The sequence below is a fragment of the Schistocerca piceifrons genome, chromosome 9 (genome assembly GCF_021461385.2).
Source record: "Schistocerca piceifrons isolate TAMUIC-IGC-003096 chromosome 9, iqSchPice1.1, whole genome shotgun sequence".
NCBI lineage: Eukaryota > Metazoa > Arthropoda > Insecta > Orthoptera > Acrididae > Schistocerca > Schistocerca piceifrons.
The window spans coordinates 134,957,820-134,980,531 of NC_060146.1; the positions used below are offsets into that span (position 1 = coordinate 134,957,820).

General features: G+C 40.9%; 2 protein-coding genes across 2 annotated transcripts in view; one reads left to right on the forward strand and one right to left on the reverse strand.

Annotated features, from left to right (window-relative positions):
* Positions 1-22,712, reverse strand: part of LOC124717389 (gamma-interferon-inducible lysosomal thiol reductase-like) — a 328,253-nt gene that overhangs the window by 91,652 nt on the left and 213,889 nt on the right. The window lies entirely within an intron of this gene.
* The window catches only part of LOC124717387 (gamma-interferon-inducible lysosomal thiol reductase-like), a 34,088-nt gene continuing 29,114 nt past the window's right edge, over positions 17,739-22,712 (forward strand). The window contains exon 1 of the mRNA XM_047244237.1: positions 17,739-17,891. Coding sequence (XP_047100193.1) covers positions 17,832-17,891 — 60 coding nt within the window. The 5' untranslated portion in view covers positions 17,739-17,831. The remainder of the gene's footprint in view (positions 17,892-22,712) is intronic.

Sequence of the window (22,712 nt, forward strand, 5' to 3'; positions counted from 1 at the left end):
TTTTTTGTGGGGCACAGTGAAAGACATGGTCTACCCGAAGCATCCCGCCACGCTGGACAAGATTGAATCGGCGATCTCTGTGGCATGTGAATCCATTTCGGTTGAGACACTACGAAATGTGATGGCGAATTTCATTCTTTGTTTGCGCCACCTCTGTAGTACCAATGGTGAACATTTTGAAAATATTGTGATGTGATTGTTTGCAAAGACTGTTTTCATGCGATTATTTCACTTACGTATGCTGATATGAGCTGTACAGCGTGCAGCGCCATCTGTTAGCAGCTTTTGTAACTATTATTTCAAACTGCTGTATAAACTTTTTACAGCTTTCACAATAAACATACCGTTTACTGCATTCCTCTATCGATCTTTGTTTTCGAGATATTTAATTTTGAAATCAGGGAGCCCTTTTCTGGACACCCTGCAAAATACAAAAGAGACCGAAAACATTACATGAACTTGAAATTGTTGCTTACTTTCCGCTTCGATTAATTCAAAGATCTTTGAATTATGATACCTATAAATGTATTTGTAAATTAATTAGACTTTGTGAATGCGATCTTAAATGCTACTTTGATTTTGTACCTGCTACCGAATTCGTTAGTGAATTTAAGTATTTTATGGATAAGCTTAATTTTGAATGACACAGTATACATGTTAACAAAGAGTACAAACACTAATTTAACAAATTCCCGTATGTTCACATATGATGTAAAAAAGTAACTGTAACTCAATTTTGTCTTGTGTTTCGGAATTTCGTGTTCGTCTATATGAGCCAATGCCATTTGAAATAAATAAAATTGTACTTTGTTCGTCATAAGAATAAACCTGACGTAAACAAACGCAAAATGACTGGCTAGTAGCAGTAGTATACGTACACTGGTGCTGTTACACTCTTGGAAGTGAGTCCTACTTGTATGCTGGATATCTTATTACAATGTTACGGTAAATGGAAATGGGTGTTTGGCGTCATCGGCCGGGAGGCCCCTTACGGGACAGATCCGGCCGCCTTGGTGCAGGTCTTACTACATTCGACGCCACATTGAGCGACCTGCGCGCCGGATGGGGATGAAATTGTGATGAAGACAACACAACATCCAGTCCCTAAGAGGAGAAAATCCTCGACCTAGCCGGGAATCGAACCCGGGCCCGTAGGACGGCAATCCGTTACGCTGACCACTCAACTATCGGGCCGGACGTTACGGTAAATGAAACTTTTACATATTCTAATATACCGGGTGATCAAAAATTCAGTATAAATTTGAAAACTGAATAAATCACGAAATAATGTAGATAGAGAGGTACAAATTGACACACATGCTTGGAATGACATGGGGTTTTATTAGAACCAAAAAAATACAAACGTTCAAAAAATGTCTGACAGATGGCGCTGCATCTGATCAGAAAGCAATAATTAACATAGCAAAGTAAGACAAAGCAAAGATGATGTTCTTTACAGGAAACGCTCAATATGTTCACCATCGTTCGTCAACAATAGCTGTAGTCGAGGAATAATGTTGTGAACAGCACAGTAAAGCATGTCCGGAGTTATGATGAGGCGTTGGCGTCGGATGTTGTCTTTCAGGATTCCTGGAGATGTCGGTCGATCACGACACAGTTGCGACTTCAGGTAACCCCCAAAGCCAATAATCGCAAGGACTGAGGTCTGGGGACCTGGGAGGCCAAGCATGACGAAAGTGGCGGCTGAGCACACGATCATCACCAAGCGAAGCGCGCAACAAGAGATCTTTCACGCTTCTAGCAATATGGGGTGGAGCGCCATCCTACATAAACATCGTACGTTCCAGCAGGTGTTTATCAGCCAGGCTGGGGATGATGCAATTCTGTAACATATCGGCGTACCTCTCACTCGTCACGGTAGCAGTTTTGCTGTCCAGCCCCATCTGTCGGACATTCTGTTAATTTTTTTTTATGTTCTAATAGAACCCCATGTCATTCCAAGCATGTGTGTCAATTTTTACCTCTCTATCTACATTATTCCGTGGTTTATTAAGTTTTCAAATTTATACTGACTTTTTGATCACCCTGTATTAATAGCCGTCAAGCTGTGTAGTTTTTATTTCAAAAACAGTGTACAGTTACAGCCTCTGCACTGTTGTGCTCTAATTGTCGCGCTGTTAATACTTCGTATGAAAAGGACTGAGGCTGCTTCGTGTTCCGTGGTGAAACACGTGTATGGGTTGGAAAGTGCCGAGAAATAGGTTGTTCTTAATGTTTGTCACAAGCTTTCAGAGAAAAATCGGCTTTGAACTTTTCCAAGAAATTGTATTTAATTAAGGAGTCTTTCAAAACGCAATGCACAGCTGTGACGATAGCGTTGCAAAATAGTAACTGATTACAATCCACGGATCGAAGGTTAAAATTTAGCTCGCTTTGGTCGTAATTTCTAACGTTCAATTAGAACACGTACATCTTTTAAATGTAAAATTCATTAATTATATGCTACTTAACGCATACCTAATCATTATTTTTAGTGAGAATGCAGGTAAGTATGTATTGTACACAAAATTACAATTTCATTGCAGTTATAAATTCTTAACTATACAGGGTGAGACACCTAACATTACCGCTGGATATATTTCGTAAACCACATCAAATACTGACGAATCGATTCCACAGACCGAACGTGAGGAGAGGGGCTAGTGTAATTGGTTAATACAAACCATACAAAAATGCACGGAAGTATGTTTTTTAACACAAACCTACGTTCTTTTAAATGGAACCCCGTTAGTTTTGTTAGCACACCTGAACATATAAACAAATACGTAATCAGTGCCGTTTGTTGCATTGTAAAATGTTAATTACATCCGGAGATATTGTAACCCAAAGTTGACGCTTGAGTACCACTCCTCCGCTGTTCCATCGTGTGTATCGGAGAGCACTGCAACATACATCGCGTTTCTACAGAATGATCTGCCAACGTTGCTCGAAAATGTCCCACTGGAAACGCGTCGACGTATGTGGTATCAGCATGATGGTGCACCTGCACATTCCGCAATTAACACTAGGCTGACCCTTGACAGGATGTTCGACTTGCGTTTCATAGGACGTGGAGGACGCATAAATTGCCCAGCCCGTTCTCCTGATCTTACTCCTCTGGACTTCTTTCTGTGGGGTACGTTAAAGGAGAGTGTGTACCGTGATGTGCGTACAACCCCAGAGGATATGAAACAACGTATTGTAGCAGGCTGCGGCGACAGTACACCAGATGTACTGCGGCGTGTACGACATTCATTACGCCAGAGATTGCAATTGTGTGCAGCAAATGATGGCCACCACATTGAACATCTATTGGCCTGACATGTCGGGACACACTCTATTCCACTCCGTAATTGTAAACGGAAACCACGCGTGTACGTGTACCTCACCCCTCATGGTAATGTACATGTGCGTCAGTGAAAAAGACCAATAAAAAGGTGTTAGCATGTGGACGTAATGTGCTGTTCCAGCCTCCTCTGTTCCCTTTGGATCCCTACGTAATTCGGTGCTATCCGATACACACGATCGAACAGCGGAGGAGTGGTACTCATGTGTCAACTTTAGGTTACTATATCTCCGGATGTAATTAACATTTTACAATGCAACAAACGGCACTGATTACGTATTTGTTTATATGTTCAGATGTACTAACAAAACTAACGGGGATCCATTTAAAAAAACGTAGGTTTGTGTTAAAAAACATACTTCCGTGAATTTTTGTATGGTTTGTATTAACCAATTACACTATCCCCTCTCCTGACGTTCGGTCTGTGGAATCGATTCGTCAGTATTTGATGTGGATTACGAAATATATCCAGCGGTAACGTTAGGTGACTCACCCTGTATATATATTTTATAAAAGATTTTTAGTAAAGATTGTTTAAATAAAGAAACCATAACAATTTAAATTTTTGAGGCAAAGATGAGAAACCAAATTCTCCTTATTTGCCCTTTGTCCTGCGTATTATACCACAGATGTGGTCTCGCACGAGCCAGAGTGATGTCATCGGAACATGGACAACAATCTTCACAGCATCCGAGCACACCACACAGTTGCTACATTTTTACAGTCGCCACTGTACTACTGCAATATGAACCCAACATAGCTGATCTGGAGCCAAGTTAAGGGAATTTTCGGGAGAAATGACAAGACATTTAAGCTCTCAGAAGTACTAGAACTAATGGACCAAGGTCTGCCAAAATCACTGCCGAATGCTGGTGGGATAGAGAACGTAACGTCATAAAAGAAGAGGAGAAAATGTGACGCATCGAGGGCTTCGAGAATTCTGTTGATGAACTCGTTTTCAACGTAGCACATAACAGTTCCAGTACTGAAACAAGATTCAGATATGGAAGAAATTGAGAGATTACCAGACGACTGAGAGTAAGTGATACGTTTGCTGGGTTCAATATTTAACTTCACTGTGAAATTCCTGCTTTTTTTGCGTCAAACGAATCTCTCGCAGAAAAATTACCCTTTGTTTAAGTTTGGAACTTTTATCGTTTCTAGCAGGAACGAGAGCATCTTATGGTCTCCGTCTGGTCCTCTAGGAAGCGTGCAGTATTACTGGAGTTTTGCCGAATATTATTTCATTCTGTTTAAAAATTAAATGACATTCGAAGCTATACTGTTTCTGTGCTAGTGTCTTTTTACGTCGTAACTGCAGCTGCAGGTCACGTGGACCTGTTAGCTGACCTTTGCTCTCCAAGTTACATACGCCCGTAAAGCTGTTGTCCCGTCGATGTGCGTATAACGCACACCATAAAACTTATCCTCATTATAGTACTTGACTGTGTACTCGAGACAGCGTGGCTTCCGCTTCACGTGAAACGAAATCCAGTGAGTTTCTAGATAACGCGGAAGAATACACGGTGTAATGTTTACATCAGGTCTCTTCTTATGGTTAACACAATATAGAAGAAAACAGCCATATAGTCACAAATAGATCTTTGAACTTTCATGTCTGCAGGAAAAAATTCCAACTGGCAAAGTTTTTTCCAAAGGCAGATAACCCTGAGGATCATTACTGAAGACAGACCGGTTTTCCTCAATTATATAATGTCAGTTTAAAGCGGTGTTATAGCCAATAACCGAATGCCCCGCGTGATTTCTTTTTCAGGGCACAAAAAAATGGGCATTATCCTTTCCAGTTCAAAGAAAAAAATTTTCACTTCGTTTTTCAGTTTTCTAGTTTTTCCTTTTACAATTTCCTAGAATTTAGCTGCTTACTGGCTAATTAGTTAGCTTCATATTCCATGGACCATTTGCACGTTAAATCGTAATGAAGTGCAACGAGTCGTTCTTCATTCACATCGCAATTTAGTTCTTAAATATTGCTGCATGCTGAATGGTTGGTTCAAATGGCTCTGAGCACTATAGGACTTAACATCTGAGGTCATCAGTCCCCTAGAACTTAGAACTACTTAAACCTAGCTGACCTAAGGACGACACACACATCCATGCCCGAGGCAGGATTCGAACCTGCGACCGTAGCGGTCACGCGGTTCCAAACTGAAGCGCCTAGAACGGATCGGCCGCTGCATGTTGAATATTTTCAATTTTTTTTAACATACAGATGTGAGGTACTGATTCCTACCATGCACCTTCTTCTATACATTACAATAACAGAAATTCATCTGCGAAATACGAGCTGTCAAGGAGAAACATTTTCAGTTTGTTTTCAAATTTTAATTTGCTGTCTGTTGTCACTGGATAAGTTACCAAAAATTTTGTTTTCAGCATTGTACATCCCTTTCTGAGACAAAGACAGCATTAATGTGGAGTAATGAATGTCATTTCTCCTGCTGATGTTGTAATTATGTACATCACTGTTTATTTTGAACTATTGTGTATTATTTATAACAAGCAGTACTCAGAAAACCAACTCCTTAAAAAGATGTCTACAAGATGATCCTGGGTGAGCACCTTTTTCGTGATTCGAAAAGCAAATGGCGCTGAACTAAGTTGTTTTACGAGTTACAAAATGTGCTTTTTCCAGTTTAGATTATTATCAATGTGGGCACCTAAGAATTTTGAAGTTTCTTGTGAAATTTATTATTCGCTCGCCAACTCTTACGCTTACCACTGAGTATGCAGGAGTGCATATGTTGTCTTTTTAAAAGTGAGACTAAGGCTATTGGCAGAAAAACGATCGGTGGCGGTATTAAGAACAATGTTTACCATTTCTTTTGTTTCTGTATCTATGCCTCGATTGATTACAATACTAATGTCACCCACAAAAAGAAATAATTCTGCTTTTTTCTACATATTTGACTTAAGATCGTTGAATCCATATGTGATTGCTCCCCAGACAGAATAACGTCCCTAGATCACACAAGTTGTATTACTAAGTACAGATTTGTGCATTATCTTGGTTACATATGACATTATCCATTGGTTAGCTGTACCATCAATCCCATAAAACCAAAATTTTTATTGATGAGCGCTGTGCTACACACAGCCCAGTGCCTTAGATAACGCCTTAGAAAATACCAACTGCGCTATTTAGTATTAAATGTTCGTAAAGTTTGGTGACTCATGTAAATGGCGTTCTCAGTGAAACAATCCTTCAGAAATCCAAACTGTGATTTGCCAAAGATATTATTGTTGCTTAGGTGCGATACTTATCTAGAGCACATCACCTCAGTGGTGACACAGGTCGGTAGTTATTCACTTCTTTCTCATAACTTTTGTTAGTGAGAGGTTTGACAAGAGTATATTTCAGCACCTCTTGAAAAATGCCTCTAGTTAGTGATACATTGCATATTTAAGATAAGACAGGGTTTATTGCACGGGAACAAATGTTTAGTACCCTATAGAAAACACCACCAAACCCAGATGAGACTTCATTGTTGAGCGTATATACAACGTTCTTAAATGCAGAAGGAGAAGTCGGTGACAGATTCACATTACTGAATTTTGTGAGAGTTGCTTTTACAACACAGTGATTTTTCTCTTGAATTGTGTTTCCCTATACTTTCTAATATATTTACGAAATGATAATTAGTTACATTTCCTAACTGTGACTCATCATTTATAGCCCTTCCATTCAGTTTGGTAGTGACGTTACACCATTCTGTGGCTGGTTGTCCTGTTAGTCATTTCCTTACATTCCATACAGCCTTAACTCTGTCGTCAGATTAATGATTCCTGACATTATGTGTGTTTTCCTTGATTTCTTAATGACTTATCTTAGTAATTTTGATTTGTTTTCGTAGTTTGCAACTACGATAGGATCTCTACCTGTTCTTGCCAACACATACATTTCCCTTTTCCTTTTATAAGCTGCTTTAATCGCTTTAATGATCCACAGTTTTTTTATGTGGTTGTTTAATGTCTTTCCTGATCAGCTTATGTGGAAAGCTAATTTCAAACTATATGTAGTTATCATTAAATAGGTTAAATTTTATGTTATTATTTGGTTAATTATAAATATAATCTCTTGTAAAGTATTTTCAAGGACACTTGTCCTAAGGTCATTAATTATTCTGATTTCCACTAAGGAGTATCTATACTTCAAGGCACTATCTTACTTATACTAACTGTGAATTATAATCAGAGAGAGTGTTTATTACTGAATAAACAATAATTTTCTTACTTTGAGCTTTAATGAAGGAAACATAACACTTAAGGCCCTACTGTCTTTATCCATCTGTTGGAAAGTTAATTACTGAGATTAATTTTTAGGACCCAAATAAGGTTTCCATATCACTTTTCCTATCAGAGCCCCAGTGCAGTTACAATCAAAAGTGAATTATTTTTCGGTATTAATTCACAAGTATACACTTATATGTGCTGATCACCACAAAATCTACTTTTCTGAACTTGTGTTCTATGTAAATATGTGACTACTCTTCCTTCTCCCATATTAGTTCTGCGTGAGTGCACCGCTACGGTGTAATCTTTTACGTGTAAACCCATAATTATGTGTTGCTCAGATAGGCATAGGATTATTTTTCAGAGCTCTCTAAATTTTCCTAGTAGACAAAAAGCTCTTCTTACCCACTCTTCTAATATTTTGACGAAATAAGCTAACCTTATTTCTCTGTACATTCTTAAGCATTTTTGGAGCTCCCCTGCTATTTTGAATTCTTTTAAAACATAATGCCTAAATACTGATTCTAACCTAAAAGGTAGCTCTCTGGCACCAGTCATTTTATATTCACGTCGCAAATTAATTCGTAAATATGGCTATTTGCTGAAAATTTGAGTTTTTTAATATACAGATTTGAGTTAGTAATAGTCTCCCATATTAAATTTCACGCACCACTAAAATAGAAAGTCTTTTACAAAATAGCAGTTGTCAAGGAGAAACTTAACTCTAAGTGTACCTTACTATTTAGGCACTTAAACAGTAACTTATGTGTAACATATCGTCATAAAATTGGATTATTTTCATTTCTGTCCCCCTTTGTCAGATAGAAAGTCAAATAATTTGAAACTAACTGAATTAAAAGGTTCCATTATTAAACTCAAAAGTAACACAAGTTTCCTTCCAGCAAGTTTAATAGACAGCACATTTTTATTGAATAGGTCTGCTTCTACCTGCTTCGACTAAAAGCTTTTAGAGCACTCAGATATTAAGGTAGAGGGGAATAAATTGCTTCTTCTTACACTATTTTGCACTAGAATAAGTTTCAGAAATTTATTTTCGTTATGAAAGTGTCTACGTAGAACTTGTTTTACAATACATTTCCCCTGTTCTAAAAAAAAAAAAAAAACTTAATGTGGTGTCACCGCCAGACACCACACTTGCTAGGTGGTAGCCTTTAAATCGGCCGCGGTCCATTAGTATACGTCGGACCCGCGTGTCGCCACTGTCAGTGATTGCAGACCGAGCGCCGCCACACGGCAGGTCTAGAGAGACGTCCTAGCACTCGCTCCAGTTGTACAGCAGACTTTGCTAGCGATGCTACAATGACAAATACGCTCTCATTTGCCGAGACGATAGTTAGCATAGCCTTCAGCTTCGTCAATTGCTACGACCTAGCAAGGCACCATTACCAGTTTATATTGCGATTGTAATTATGTACCGTCAAGAGCGATGTACACCAATTATGGATTAAAGTTAAGTATTACATCAGCAACGTACCTTATTGGCTATATTAATTACATTGTCCTGTTCCAGACCTCACGCCAGTTTGCGTGAGCTTAAACGCGTGCCTTTCGGCTACCCGTCACTGTGGATTGGCTGTCTTGCCAGTCCACTACACTTAACTTGTTTCCATTCTGTACAAAAACAGTCATTTCGAACCTCACTGAGGTGGAAGGACAAGCATCTATTGATCTATTGTTGGCTCTTGGTTGAAAGCTGTACATACAAACACATATACAGGGTGATCAAAAAGTCAGTATAAATTTGAAAACTGAATAAATCACAGAATAATGTAGATAGAGAGGTACAAATTGACACACATGCTTGGAATGACATGGGGTTTTATTAGAACCAAAAAATACAAAACTTCAAAAAATGTCTGAGAGATGGCGCTTTATCTGATCAGAATAGCAATAATTAGCATAACAAAGTAAGACAAAGCAAAGATGATGTTCTTTACAGTAAATGCTCAATATGTCCACCATCATTCCTCAACAATAGCTGTAGTCGAGGAATAATGTGGTGAGGCATTGGCATCAGATGTTGTCTTTCAGCATCCCTAGAGATGTTGGTCGATAACGATACACTTACGACTTCAGGTAACCCATAAGCCAATAATCGCACAGACTGAGGTCTGGGGACCTGGGAGGCCAAGCATGACGAAAGTGGCGGCTGAGCACACGATCATCGCCAAACGACGCGCGCAAGAGATCTTTCACACGTCTAGCAATACTTTTTTTTTGTTCTAATAAAACCCCATGTCATTCCAAGCACGTGTGTCAAATTTTACCTCTCTGTCTACATTATTCCGTGGTTTATTTTCAAATTTATTCTGACTTTTTGATCACCCAGTATATCCACTGAGGTGACAAAAGACGCGAGATGGCTATATGCACGTATACAGATGGCAGCAGTATCGCGAACACAAGGTATAAAAGGGCCGTGCACTGGCGGAGCTGTCATTTGGACTCTGGTGATTCATGTGAAAAGATGTCCCACGTAGTTAATGACCACTCAGCGGGAATTAACAGACTTTGAATGCTGAATGGTGGTTGGAGCTAGACCCATGGGAATTCCAGTTCGGAAATCGTTAGGGAATTCAATATCCCAGATCCACAGTGTAAATAGTGTGTGCAGAATACCAAAGTTCAGGCATTACCTCTCACCACGGAAAAGGCAGCGGCCAGCGGCCTTCACTTACCGACCGAGAGCAGCGCAATTTGTGAAGATCTGTCAGTGCTAACAGACAAGCAACACTGTGTGAAATAACAGCAGTAATCAATTTGGGTGCTACAACGACGGTATTCGCTTGGACAGTGCGGCGAAATATGGCGTTAATGGGATACGGCAGCAGACGACCGACCGAGTGTCTTTGGTGACAGCAGAACATCGCTTGGAGCGCCTGTCCTGCGCTTGTGATCCTATCGGTTGTACCCTAGACGACTGGAAAAGTGTGGCCTGGTCAGATGAGACCCGATTTCAGTTGGTAGGAGCTGACAGGAGGGTTCGAGCGTCGCGCAGACCTCTCCAAGCCATGGACCCAAGTTGTCAAGAAGACACTGTGGTCGCTCCAAAATGGTGTGGGTTGCATGCACTGACCAGGAAAGTACTTGGGCTCGAACAAACAGATCTGTATGGACGTTTGGTTACAGGACCATTATGTACCTCTGAATGTGCTGGTGGGTGTCGTTTTTCTACAAAACTCTGCAGTCGTGCTCTAGATATCACTGTAGATGTAATTGTAGACGCCATACGCAATGTAGCAATCTTAACAGTTGCATACCAATGGGTGGGCTCAGTAACTGACACCAACGAAGTTTTTAGGCTAAAACTCCTAACGTGTTCAGTAGTTTATTTAATAAATACATGACATTTATCATAATTATAATTGCTACAATCGACAATAAGAACAGCTTTTGGTTTACACTCATTGTTGAGTTACAGCGATTGTTATAACTGAAGGTGTATACAGTCAACAATCACCACTCGCAGTCAACCGGTAAACAGTGTGGTGAGCGGAAGGTAATATCTTTTTGGCATTTGACAGAAGGTACAAGAACATGAAATCGACAGGAATTTGCTTGAGAGTTCAGACAATGAATTTAGTGGTGAACTATCCGAAAGCTCAAACAGTACTGGAAGAAAGAAGTACCTGATAGATCTTGCTTGTGAACTTTGTGACCTCAACATGAAAAGACGCGCTCAAAATGCTGTAGGCCTACGCTCAAAATACACTACAGCGTTATCAACTTTTGGGTATGATTGTAATCAAAATCAAGGTGCTGTGAGCAAGGGAAACAATGTTACGGAGCCGCGACGGAAAGTAACACGTGCAGCTGTGCATATTCTGCCAAAGAAAGGACGCTGTTACTTATGCGCCAGAAGCAAAGACCGTAAGTACATGAAGGGTTGCACTTCTTGCAGGAAGTATATCTGCCTTGCAGGAAGTAGTTCGTATTGTAAAGTGTTCTGAATGTGAACTGAATAATCCTTGTAATTGTGAAATTACTACAAATAAGTGTAAAAAACTATTTATTTTTTACTAAAAATTTCCCAGAAACCCTTTCCCAGTAATAATAATGAACATTTTAATCTTCTAATCTGCCAAAATTATGGAAATACATATGTAATGTGATTTATCCTAGATAGAGAATGTGTGATAGTTGTGGGGTCAGTCGCTGACCCCTCCCATTGGCGTTGGCCAGTCCAACATACAGCATTGGTATGCAACTGTTAACTATAAATGTAAATGCGGAATGTCAATAAAATGCTCCGAGCAATGCGAATGACTGAAAAACGCACAGTGAAGAAATGCAAGTTGATCGCATGGCGTATTTGCACATTCTATAATATCAGTGTAGAACGCCACGTCAGTGACACTTTTGAAGTTGTTCACCGGTTCACCAATATCGTAGCCAGCGTTCTGCCACGCGCAACGAAGCATTGGTCTGTATACTCCCGCAGATAACTGATTGTAAATGACAGAATGCATATTCATGATAAAAAAATCTGTCGTGCAATTTCGGCTGAATATTACTGGAACGTAGTTTAATGAAGTCTGTTATTCTCTTGGCATATATTTTATATTGCCTGAAGAAATACACATTCAGAGGTTGTGCATATTTTGTAGTTTTAGGCGGAATGATTTTTAAATCTCCATGTTTTCTGCCAGATGGTTCCAGTAGTACTCGTTCATCCTTATGTCCAGACAAAGAGTCACAAAGTACTAATGACTTTTTCGACAAATTTGGATTCAAAACTGACAGAGAAAACGTCTTCAGATGTTGTTTCGTCATCTTCCCACTCACACTTGCATCGACGACGACATTTGGAGGGCACCGCCTTTCCCTTGACACGCGGGGTCCAAACTTTCCACTGGAATCTCGGAAGCAGATATAGAGTTTGTCTGCCAATCGTCCGTCCATTGATACAGCAACATCGGTCGTGTAACTATGTGTTGCACAGTTAACTGATTGCAACATCGCGACAGAGTTTCTCTCCCCTTTCATGGATAGTGTTCTGTCACAAGAAAGTTCATAGTTGAACTGACTCTGATCACAGTTCCATACAGAACTAATGTCGATGTTTTCTCTCATGATATGCTCATTGACGTCAGCAACAAACGTTTGAGCTCTTTCAATCAGCTCTTCTTCGTCATCGTTATCTTTTCGTGCTTGGAGCATAGTGATAAGGCGTGATGTTATCCTAAACTCCTTTTTCAAATTAGTAATAAATCCTAGTGAAGCTGTAAAGTTTGTACACCCGAGATTTCTGGCTACCTCCAATGTCCAATGTTGTAAATGCCAATAATGAACGGCGGAACCGCATTCTCGCGCTTCATCGAATTTCGCCATGACACGCTCCTTGATGGTCTTGAACAGCAGTGTATGATTTCCTTTGAAAACTGTATTTCCTTCTCTTTTCTTTGCCACGTAATCCAGTATGTTTTTAATATTGCTTTTAGACTTCACTTTAGAGTATCTTTTCAGAAGCTTGGCGTATGTGTCGAAACCTCTTACGTAATAATCATCGTACATGTTCTGCAGTGTGTTGTCATCAAACGCCGTGATGATACTTGCAGCTTTAACTATCTTCTTGGGAGACGGTTGGTATTCACTGCCACTGCTTCCATCGCCTCTTCCCGCACTTGCCGTAGCATTACCGTTTGCAATGAGTTGTTCGTCATTATCATCCCTGTCATCATCATTATGTGTTAGTGTTACAACAGTATCTGTTTCTAACTTATGCTCATATTTCTGCACTATAGTAGATACCAGAAAACATGAGAATGATTCGTCTTCTACACCAATACCATCTTCACGAAGAAGGGTTCTTCGTAACTTCATCTCAACCAGTCGCAATACATTAGCAGGATTGATTACCAATCGCCGAGCCATCTGACGCTTCAATACACAAATAATGTCACAAAACGCAACTTCAGAGGCACACTGCACCGTCCCTACTGGTCCCGACTGGCGTACCGGCAGGTCAGTGTGCAGTGCGGCATGGCATACGAAGAGGCCTCTAACGGACGACTGCAGAGTTTTGCAGAAGAGGAGTATCACTAGTGCAATAAGAGACCTTTACATTATTTCGAGCCCAAGTACTTTCCTGGTGAGTCCTGTGGTCCGACTGAACCGATCATTGGTTGGTAGTGTTTATATCCAGTTGCTTGGGGACCATCTGCAGCCATTCATGGACTTCATGATCCCAACCGTGTTAGCAGGCCCCAATTTTTCAAGATTGTTTTGAAGAACATGTCGGAATCATGGGAATAGATTGAACTTGTCTCTTCCACAGAGCACTGTTGAGTTTGCTTGTCGTTGGATTGAAGTGTCAGTTCGGAAAAAAAAAACTGTGTATACCGAGCGGGCTGTGAATGTGGTATAAATAAAAGTAATTGTATTTTAGCACTTGCGCGTAAAAGGCAAAGGTCCTGAGTTCGAGTCTCGGTCCGGCACACAGTTTTAATCTGCCAGGAAGTTTCATACCAGCGCATACTCCGCTGCAGAGTGACAATTTCATTCTTGAAATTGTATTTTGCGTTTAACATGCATCTTTCTTTAATATAGCGATCAGCTTCCTCTCTAACAAGGGAACCTCCCCATCGCACCCCCCTCAGATTTATTATAAGTTGGCACAGTGGATAGGCTTTGAAAAACGGAACACAGATCAATCGAGAAAACAGGAAGAAGTTGTGTGGAACTATGAAAAAATAAGCAAAATATACAAACTGAGTAGTCCATGGGCAAGATAGGTAACATCAAGGAGTATGTGAGCTAAGGAGCGCCGTGGTTCCGTGGTTAGAGTGAGCAGCTGCGGAACGAGAGGTCCTTGGTTCGTCTTCCCTCGAGTGAAAAGTTAATTTTTTATTTTCAGACAATTATTATCTGTCCGTCCGTTATTTTTCATCATTTTTTGAGAGTGATTATCACATCCACAAGATAACCTAGATCGGGCAAGGTAGGAGAATCTTTTTACCCATTCGCCAAGTGTACAAGTTAGGTGGGTCAACAACATATTCCTTTCATGTGACGCACATGCCGTCACCAGTGTCGTATAGAATATATCAGACGTGTTTTCCTGTGGAGGAATCGGTTGACCTATGACATTGCGATCAAATGTTTTCAGTTCCCATTGGAGAGGCACGTCCTTTCGTCTACTAATCGCAAGGTTTTGCGGTGCGGTCGCAAAACACAGACACTAAACTTATTACAGTGAATGGAGACGGCAAGGAACGAACGGACAGATCATAACTTTGCGAAGATAAAAAAAGTAAGCTTTTCAATCGAGGGAGGACTTGAACCAAGGACCTCTCGTTCGGCAGCTGCTCACGCTAACCACAGGACCCCGGCGCTCCTTAGCTCAGATTCTCCTTGATGTGGCGTATCTTTCGCATGGACTACTCAGTTTGTATATTTTGCTTATTTTTTTCATAGTTCCACACAGCTTCTTCCTGTTTTCTCGATTGATCTGTGTTCCGTTTTTGAAGGCCTATCCAGTATGCCAACTTATAACTAAATCTGAGGGGGGGTGCGTGGGGAGGTTCCCTTGTAAGTGTATAATTTAATAATTTATTTTAGAAATTTTTTTTAGTCTGTATGAAAACTTTGCAACAAAACAGCCTCCTTCGAGTTCCATGCGTTAATGCCGCCAAGAGCGCATGCGCTGATTCGCGACAGGTATATCCCGCGCGAATCGTGTAATGTAATAGGCCTACCAGAACCAGTCTGCAGTCCCAAAGGCGCGCTGCCGCTTAGGTGTACTCCTTAGATGCATCTTGTAACGGGGCTTAACTGTCATAATGTTGCCAGACGATCCTAGATTAATACTAATAGATTGGTGCGGAAACAAAGACAGACAACCAAGTAGTTAATACTTTAACAGCTTCACCAACTCCTTCGCGAGGCCCCCCACAGGCACGAGGTCTAGTATAAATCGCGCAAAAAAGGAGGTAAACTAGCGGTAACGTGATGTATTGATAGTAATGTGATTAGACCATATTAATAACGATAATGCTATTTGTACTAGATTCTGCACTCACGGCAATTTCTTAGCCGATGTTGGTGCAATTCGGAGAAAGAGAGAGCAGAGTTTTGAAGTGCGTTGCGTCGGTTCACGATTGTGTTCAGGAGGAATAATGTCTGACGACGCAAAGGTGGCTTGAGCCTGACGTTTAACCCGGATTGCCTTCACGCAATCTGATTCTTCGATACAAATACCTAAGGGACCTAACTTGACATTTAAAAAAATGGGGGAAATGGATACACGAAAGTGGGTTTTGGTAATGGTTATCAAATCTGAGATTGAATACATTACTAGCCTCCCGAAAACAACCGAGAGTCTTTGTGTAGACGCACATTACAAAAACATAACATTTTACCAACTACAACTTGATGTCTGTTCCTCTCTTTTATGACAAATATTTTATATACAGAGCATCCGAAACCCAATAGTATTACAGAGGCCGTCAGCAGCGTAACACGTAGCGCCGACACGACACCTGTATCATTGAGTCCAGTCTAAAGAAGAAATTTTTCTCTATTCCTTTCTTGAGGTCCATCTCCTGTCAGATACAACGCCTTCTTCGTAATAAATACAACTGTAATGTTGCCTTTTCAACCAATAATAGTTTGAAAAAATGTGTTCATAATTTAAAATCGACCCGTTCCCCTTTGAAAGACTCTGGTGTCTCTAAAATTCTTTGCGACACCTTCTCTTCTTACTACGTAGGACAAACAAGACGTGATTTTACAGTCAGATACCAATATCTTTAAAGGAAAAATGGTACTAGCACTCAGAATTAGTCTTTTGCCGACCACCTTCTGATTACAGGTCACTCGCCTAAGCTGTTCACGATATCAACATTCTGCACACTGAGAAGAAAGGCGTAGATTAAATGTTCTCGAAGAATTAGAAAGTTTTTAAAACATCTTGCTCGAAATGGCTTCCTTCTTAATGAGCAGCTACAACTACGTAATAGAAGTTTCTTCAACTGTATAAAGCCGTTGCTTGATATTTGATTTCGTGTTCCTTCGTACAGTTATCGAAATATTTTTTCTAAGTCGATTTATAATTTCTTGTTCATTAAATGGTTTATATTATCTACATTCCATATTACATCGTTATTTCCACTCGCTGAGTTATTCGGCTCCCTTTGTAATTCTTTAATGGCGTTTTCAGCCTTTAAACTGTACTTCTAAGCTCTTATGTAGACAAATTGTTACCATGTCTGCTGCTGACAGATAAAATATTGCCTCTTACTTCATATATTAAATAATGTTCATCACAATATTCGCCTGTCTATATTTCGAATGTTAAGAAGCCTGTTTGTATTTGCGGCTACTAGATGGCACTTTTGGCGTTATGCTCACCTGCCGGGCGCCTAAGTCTGATGCTACTGCAGCTCGACAGGCTTGAGCAGCCTGCAGTGGGTTGCCTCCTATGTTTTCCATTTCATAATTCAGCGACTAAAGCTTTATCGCTTAATATTTACTTTATACGTGACATGTAAGTACTATGCCTTTTCTTTTTATACTGCTAGTCAATACTTAAACTTATAAAAACATTTTTTCCCTAAAACTTTGCACTCATGTTATAGGCCAGTTTCAATGTTTTATTTCTGATGAAGGCACTCTTAGAAGTGGCCGAAACCTAGGTCAAATAATTTTGCGACCGAGCGCTGTTTATTGGTTTAATTTTAAGGAGAGGGTTTTTTGCACCGTTGATTGGAAAATGCTATGATACACTGACGTCATTGAGTAATGCATAATTTTCCTCGTCTGGTACTGATATCTTGTTACTTTGTTTCTCTCTGTTAAGATGTCACCCGTGGCAGAATGCAAACTTTTCTATGGAAATGACACAGACCAGTGTCTTTTTATGATCGAGTGTTATTCTGTGGTTTTTGCGAGCTTCCGTTCTGGCTTGCCTAAAGGACGGTGCGGTCTTTGATCGCGTGAGTCTGCCAGTTATCCGCTCCGCAATGGAACAAGTCTGCTGACCTCTGTAGCGGGGTGTGTTATCGCCTCGCGAGTGATTACAGGTTTTCCTGCTTGCCACGGAGTCACCTCGTCGCAGCTGCGAGTCGCGGGTCAGGGTCTGCACCCGCGTTTCTACGCAACACCCGTCGGTGAGGTTTTGTTTCCTTTCCGACGCACACCAGCCGGCGGGCAGCGTATAAATGGACAGAGCTGCCCTTCTTCCCTGGACTGTCGCCGCCGCCACACCGCCAAGATGTTTCTGCCACGGGGTGTTCTCTCTGCGTTCGGTCTCGCCATATTGTTTCACGCACAAGTAAGTACCTCCCAATGTCTTCCTTCGTTCCTTAGCAGGAAATTCGAGGATCACTGTAAAAGTGATGAGCGCTTGTTTCTCCATACAATTTTATCAAGACAATGAAAAAGAAATTTACGAGATACTTGATGCTTAACAAACAGGTCCTCATGGAATCGCATAATCAAATTTACTTCCTGTAGAATTAGATTAGTGCCCATACATCTATTTTCTAATGCAGTATGCAGAAGATCTCAAATGAATAAATATACTACTGGTCATTAAAATTGCTACACCAAGAAGAAATGCAGATGATAAACGGGTATTCACTGGACAAAAATATTATACTAGAACTGACATGTGATTACATTTTCACACAATTTGGGTGAATAGACCCTGAGAAATCAGTACCCTGAACAACCACCCCTCTCAGTAATAACAGCCTTGATACGCCTGGGCATTGAGTCAAACAGAGCTTGGCTGGTGTGTACAGGTACAGCTGCCCATGCAGCTTCAACACGATACCACAGTTCATCAAGAGTAGTGACTGGCGTATTGTGACGAGCCAGTTGCTCGGCCACCATTGACCAGACGTTTACAGTTGGTGAGAGATCTGGAGAATGTGCTGGCCAGGGCAGCAGTCGAACATTTTCTGTATCCATAAAGGCCCGTACAGGACCTGCAACATGAGGTCGTGCATTATGCTGCTGAAATGTAGGGTTTCGCAGGGATCGAATGAAGGGTAGAGCCACGGGTCGTAACACATCTGAAATCTTACGAACACTGTTCAAAGTGCCGTCACTGCGAACAAGAGGTGACCGAGACGTGTAACCAATGGCACCCCATACCATCACGCCAGGTGATACGCCAGTATGGCGATGACGAATACACACTTCCAATGTGCGTTCACCGCGATGTCGCCAAACTCGGATGCGACCATCATGATACTGTAAACAGAACCTAGATTCATCCGAAAAAATGACATTTTGCCATTCGTGCACCCAGGTTCGTCGTTGAGTACACCATCGCAGGCGCTCCTGTCTGTGATGCAGCAACAAGGGTAACTGCAGCCGTGGTCTCCGAGCTGATAGTCCATGGTGCTGCAAACGTCGCCGAACTGTTCGTGCAGATGGCTGTTGTCTTGCAAACGTCCCCATCTGTTGACTCAGGGATCGAGACGTGGCTGCACGATCCGTTACAGGCATGCGGATAAGATGCCTATCATCTCGACTGTTAGTGATACTTGGCCGTTGGGATCCAGCACGGAGTTCCATATTACCCTCTTGAACCCACCGATTCCATATTCTCCTAACAGTCATTGGATCCCGACCAACGCGAACAACAATGTCGCGATACGATAAACTGCAATCGCGATGGGCTACAATCCGACCTTTAACAAAGTCGGAAACGTGATGCTACGCATTTCTCCTCCTTACACCAGGCATCACAACAACGTTTCACCAGGCAACGCCGGTCAACTGGTGTTTGTGTATGAGAAATCGGTTGGAAACTTTCCTCATGTCAGCACGTTGTAGGTGTCGCCACCTGCTCCAACCTTGTGTGAATGGTCTGAAAAGCTAATCATTTGCATATCACAGCATCTTCTTCCTGTCGGTTAAATTTCGCGTCTGTAGCACGTCATCTTCGTGGTGTAGCAATTTTAATGGCCAGTAGTGTAAATAAAATGAAGTAAAATAAAAGTATGGAAAAGTCAGAATTGAAGATTAAAAGATTTCCTATCACTGCTAAGTATCCAGCAACCAAAATTGGCGATTGGTTTCTTGATTAGAAATAAAGAAATACGTGTTTTAGCAATTGTGGAAATTTAACTCCTATGGAGGCAAATGGAACCGTCGTGTGACTAGGGCCTCCCGTGGGGTAGACCGGTCGCCTGGTGCAAGTCTTTTGAGTTGATGCCGGTTCGGCGATTTGCGCGTCGATGGGGATTAGATGACGATGATAGAGACAACACAACACCCAGTCGGTGAGCGGACAAAATCTCCGACCCAGGCGGGAATCGAACCCAGGCCCCTTGGTATGACAGTCCGTTGCGCTGACCACCCAGCTAACGGGGCGGATTTAGTATGGAGGTCTAACAGTGAATGAAAGCTTTCTTGAAAATAAATCATTATTAAAGAAGTACTAGAGCTATTTAAATCAATGAAAATTGGAGATTGACTTGTAAGTTAGAACTAAAAAATAAGTGTATCTGTCTTTTTCGAAATTCAACCCCTAAGCTTTTATGGAAATAAATCGTGTCATTATGAAAACATTTTCAAAGCTAAAGCTGTGAAAATTTGTATTGCACTTGTCAGTTACAAATAAAAAAATATGTGTTTCAGAGTTTTTTTTGGAAATATAACCTCTGACACAGTGATATATGCACTTCGTCTTGAGGCCACAAGTGGCCCATCGGAACCATCCGACCGCCGTGTCATCGTCAATGGCGGATGCGGATAGGAGGGGCGTGTGGTCAGCACCGCTCTCCCGGTCGTTATGATGGTTTTCTTTGACCGGAGCAGCTACTATTCGGTCGAGTAGCTCCTCAATTGGCATCACAAGGCTGAGTGCACCCCGAAAACTGGCAACAGCACATGGCGGCTGGATGGTCACCCATCCAAGTGCCAGCCGCGCCCGACAGCGCTTAACTTCGGTGATCTCACGGGATTCCGTGTATCCACTGCGGCAAGGCCGTTGCCGACACAGTGATATAGGGAATGAAATTTTTATGAAAAGTATTTCGTCATATAAAAAATTTTCTTTTAATTTAAATTTATGAAAATCGGTTTGTGACTTGTAAGAAAGCGTATGTTAGGGGATGAGACTTTCTATGCAACTGCCACCACGAGAACTCATAAGGCAAGTTTAACAGGGAGCTCCGGCTCCAGCTACCAGAACCGCTTTTTGGTCAGAAGTACATCCGGAAAAGACTCTGCTTCTATGGCCTTAATTAGCGTGGAAAGCTTAGGTGATGTTGCGTTGTGTGAAAAACATAATTCCATTAAATAAAAAAAAAAAAACTGTTGAGACCATATAGTGTACATAAGCAAAGCAGCGGGTGGTAAGCTAGTTTACTATGAAATGGAAATTTCAACCAAAGACATTGTGTCATAATTGTCTAAATGAAGCCGCACGGAGTGGCCGCGTGGTTTGAGGCGCCGTGTCACGGTTTACACAGCCCCTCCCGGAGGTTCGAGTCCTCCATCGGGCATGGGTGTGTGTGTGTGTGTGTGTGTGTGTGTGTGTGTGTGTGTGTGTTGTTCATAGCATAAGTTAGTTTAAGTAGTGTGTAAGTCTAGGGACCAATGACCTCAGCAGTTTGGTCCCTTAGAAATTCACACACATTTGACCATTTTTGTCTAAATGAAAATAAAATGTTTTTGTTTCCACTCACTAATCGCATGAAAATGAACTACAATTTGCAGAGAGATAAGAAACGATATATCCTGAAAAACGTAGGTACATAAAAAAATAAAAAAAGTATTTTTTCTATTTGATCTTACACATTTTGGTAAGGAATTTTAATTTGTTTTAACGACTTGCATTTTCATACAGTTAATAACTGAAATTGACAAAATGTTTTGTTTATTAAAAATGATTCAAGAATATGAAGAAATCACATTATGTAACAATTTGATCTGCTTTACAGTATGGTGTATTTTGGTCGAAGATCATTTTCCAGCACGGACTCCTACGAACAGTCTAACATTCTGCGTGGTGTCTGTTTGTTCTAAGTCATGTCTCCCTACTACTTTCGCGCAACGACGCTCTGAGCGTGTTTTTTAGGGAATTGACTAGTTTGAACATGGGACCTGTTGCTGGTAAGGAGACGCCAGACCACACATGACATGTAGAGTTCAGAAGAGTTCAGTGAGACTAGCGATGATATAATCAAATACTTCATGATTTCAGCGTCAGCTCCACTGCACTCCCTGTAAAAGAATCTTAATACTAACTAAATTTACTGGAAGGGGTTTAAGGCTTCCCTGTTTTTAGTTATCTGGTAAAATAACGTCGAAAAAGCAGTTAAGTTTACCATTGGAATTTTTATTCTACTCACAAAACATTGTTTGTAAATTGCACTATTGATAAAAGGAAATATTTTAATACAGGATGATAAAAACCAACTGCATTCAACAAAAATGTGAACGAATATTCCCTGAATGGGTTTCGAAGTTCTACAATGGATCGAAGGATGACCTATGCCATATCACATCTATAATATAGGTTTAAGTTAAGTTTCATAAAAGAGAAAACTATCAAAACGGTCTACAGTGACCCTCAATTATCTTTAATTACTTATTTAACTTGTCGTAAATTACAGTGGCTGATGTGGCTTCTCAATAATTATATAACAGAAAAATCATCGGGTTGCAGATTTTAACTTCTAATAGCAAATGTGAATACCATGAGCTTTAATTGACGATCGACACTAGTATTACGCAAAAAGGGGATGTAACAGATGAGACTTCTGCAGTTCTGAGTGAATCCTTATGACTCTTATGCGGCATCGCGTGCGTTCATTACCTTGTCGTTGGTTAGGCAGCGTCAGGGTGCGGCGGGCGGCGCTGCTCCACACACCTCGCCATCTCGGAAGCAACTCTCTCTAACTTCTCCTTACTACAATTTACTGAAGTGGGTTTAAGAAAAGCTATATGGCTGTGTTTTCAACTGACCAATCAGGGTCTCAATGTTAACCTTAAGCTCCGCTCTACAAAAGTTCTGTCTATCCAATGACAAACATTATACTTTTCGTGGTGGGGCAATGTTTTTAATGTTTGCAACGTAACAGAGACGTGTATAGTCTCACGCTAAAACTTTCAGCTGATGTAGCCCTTTTAG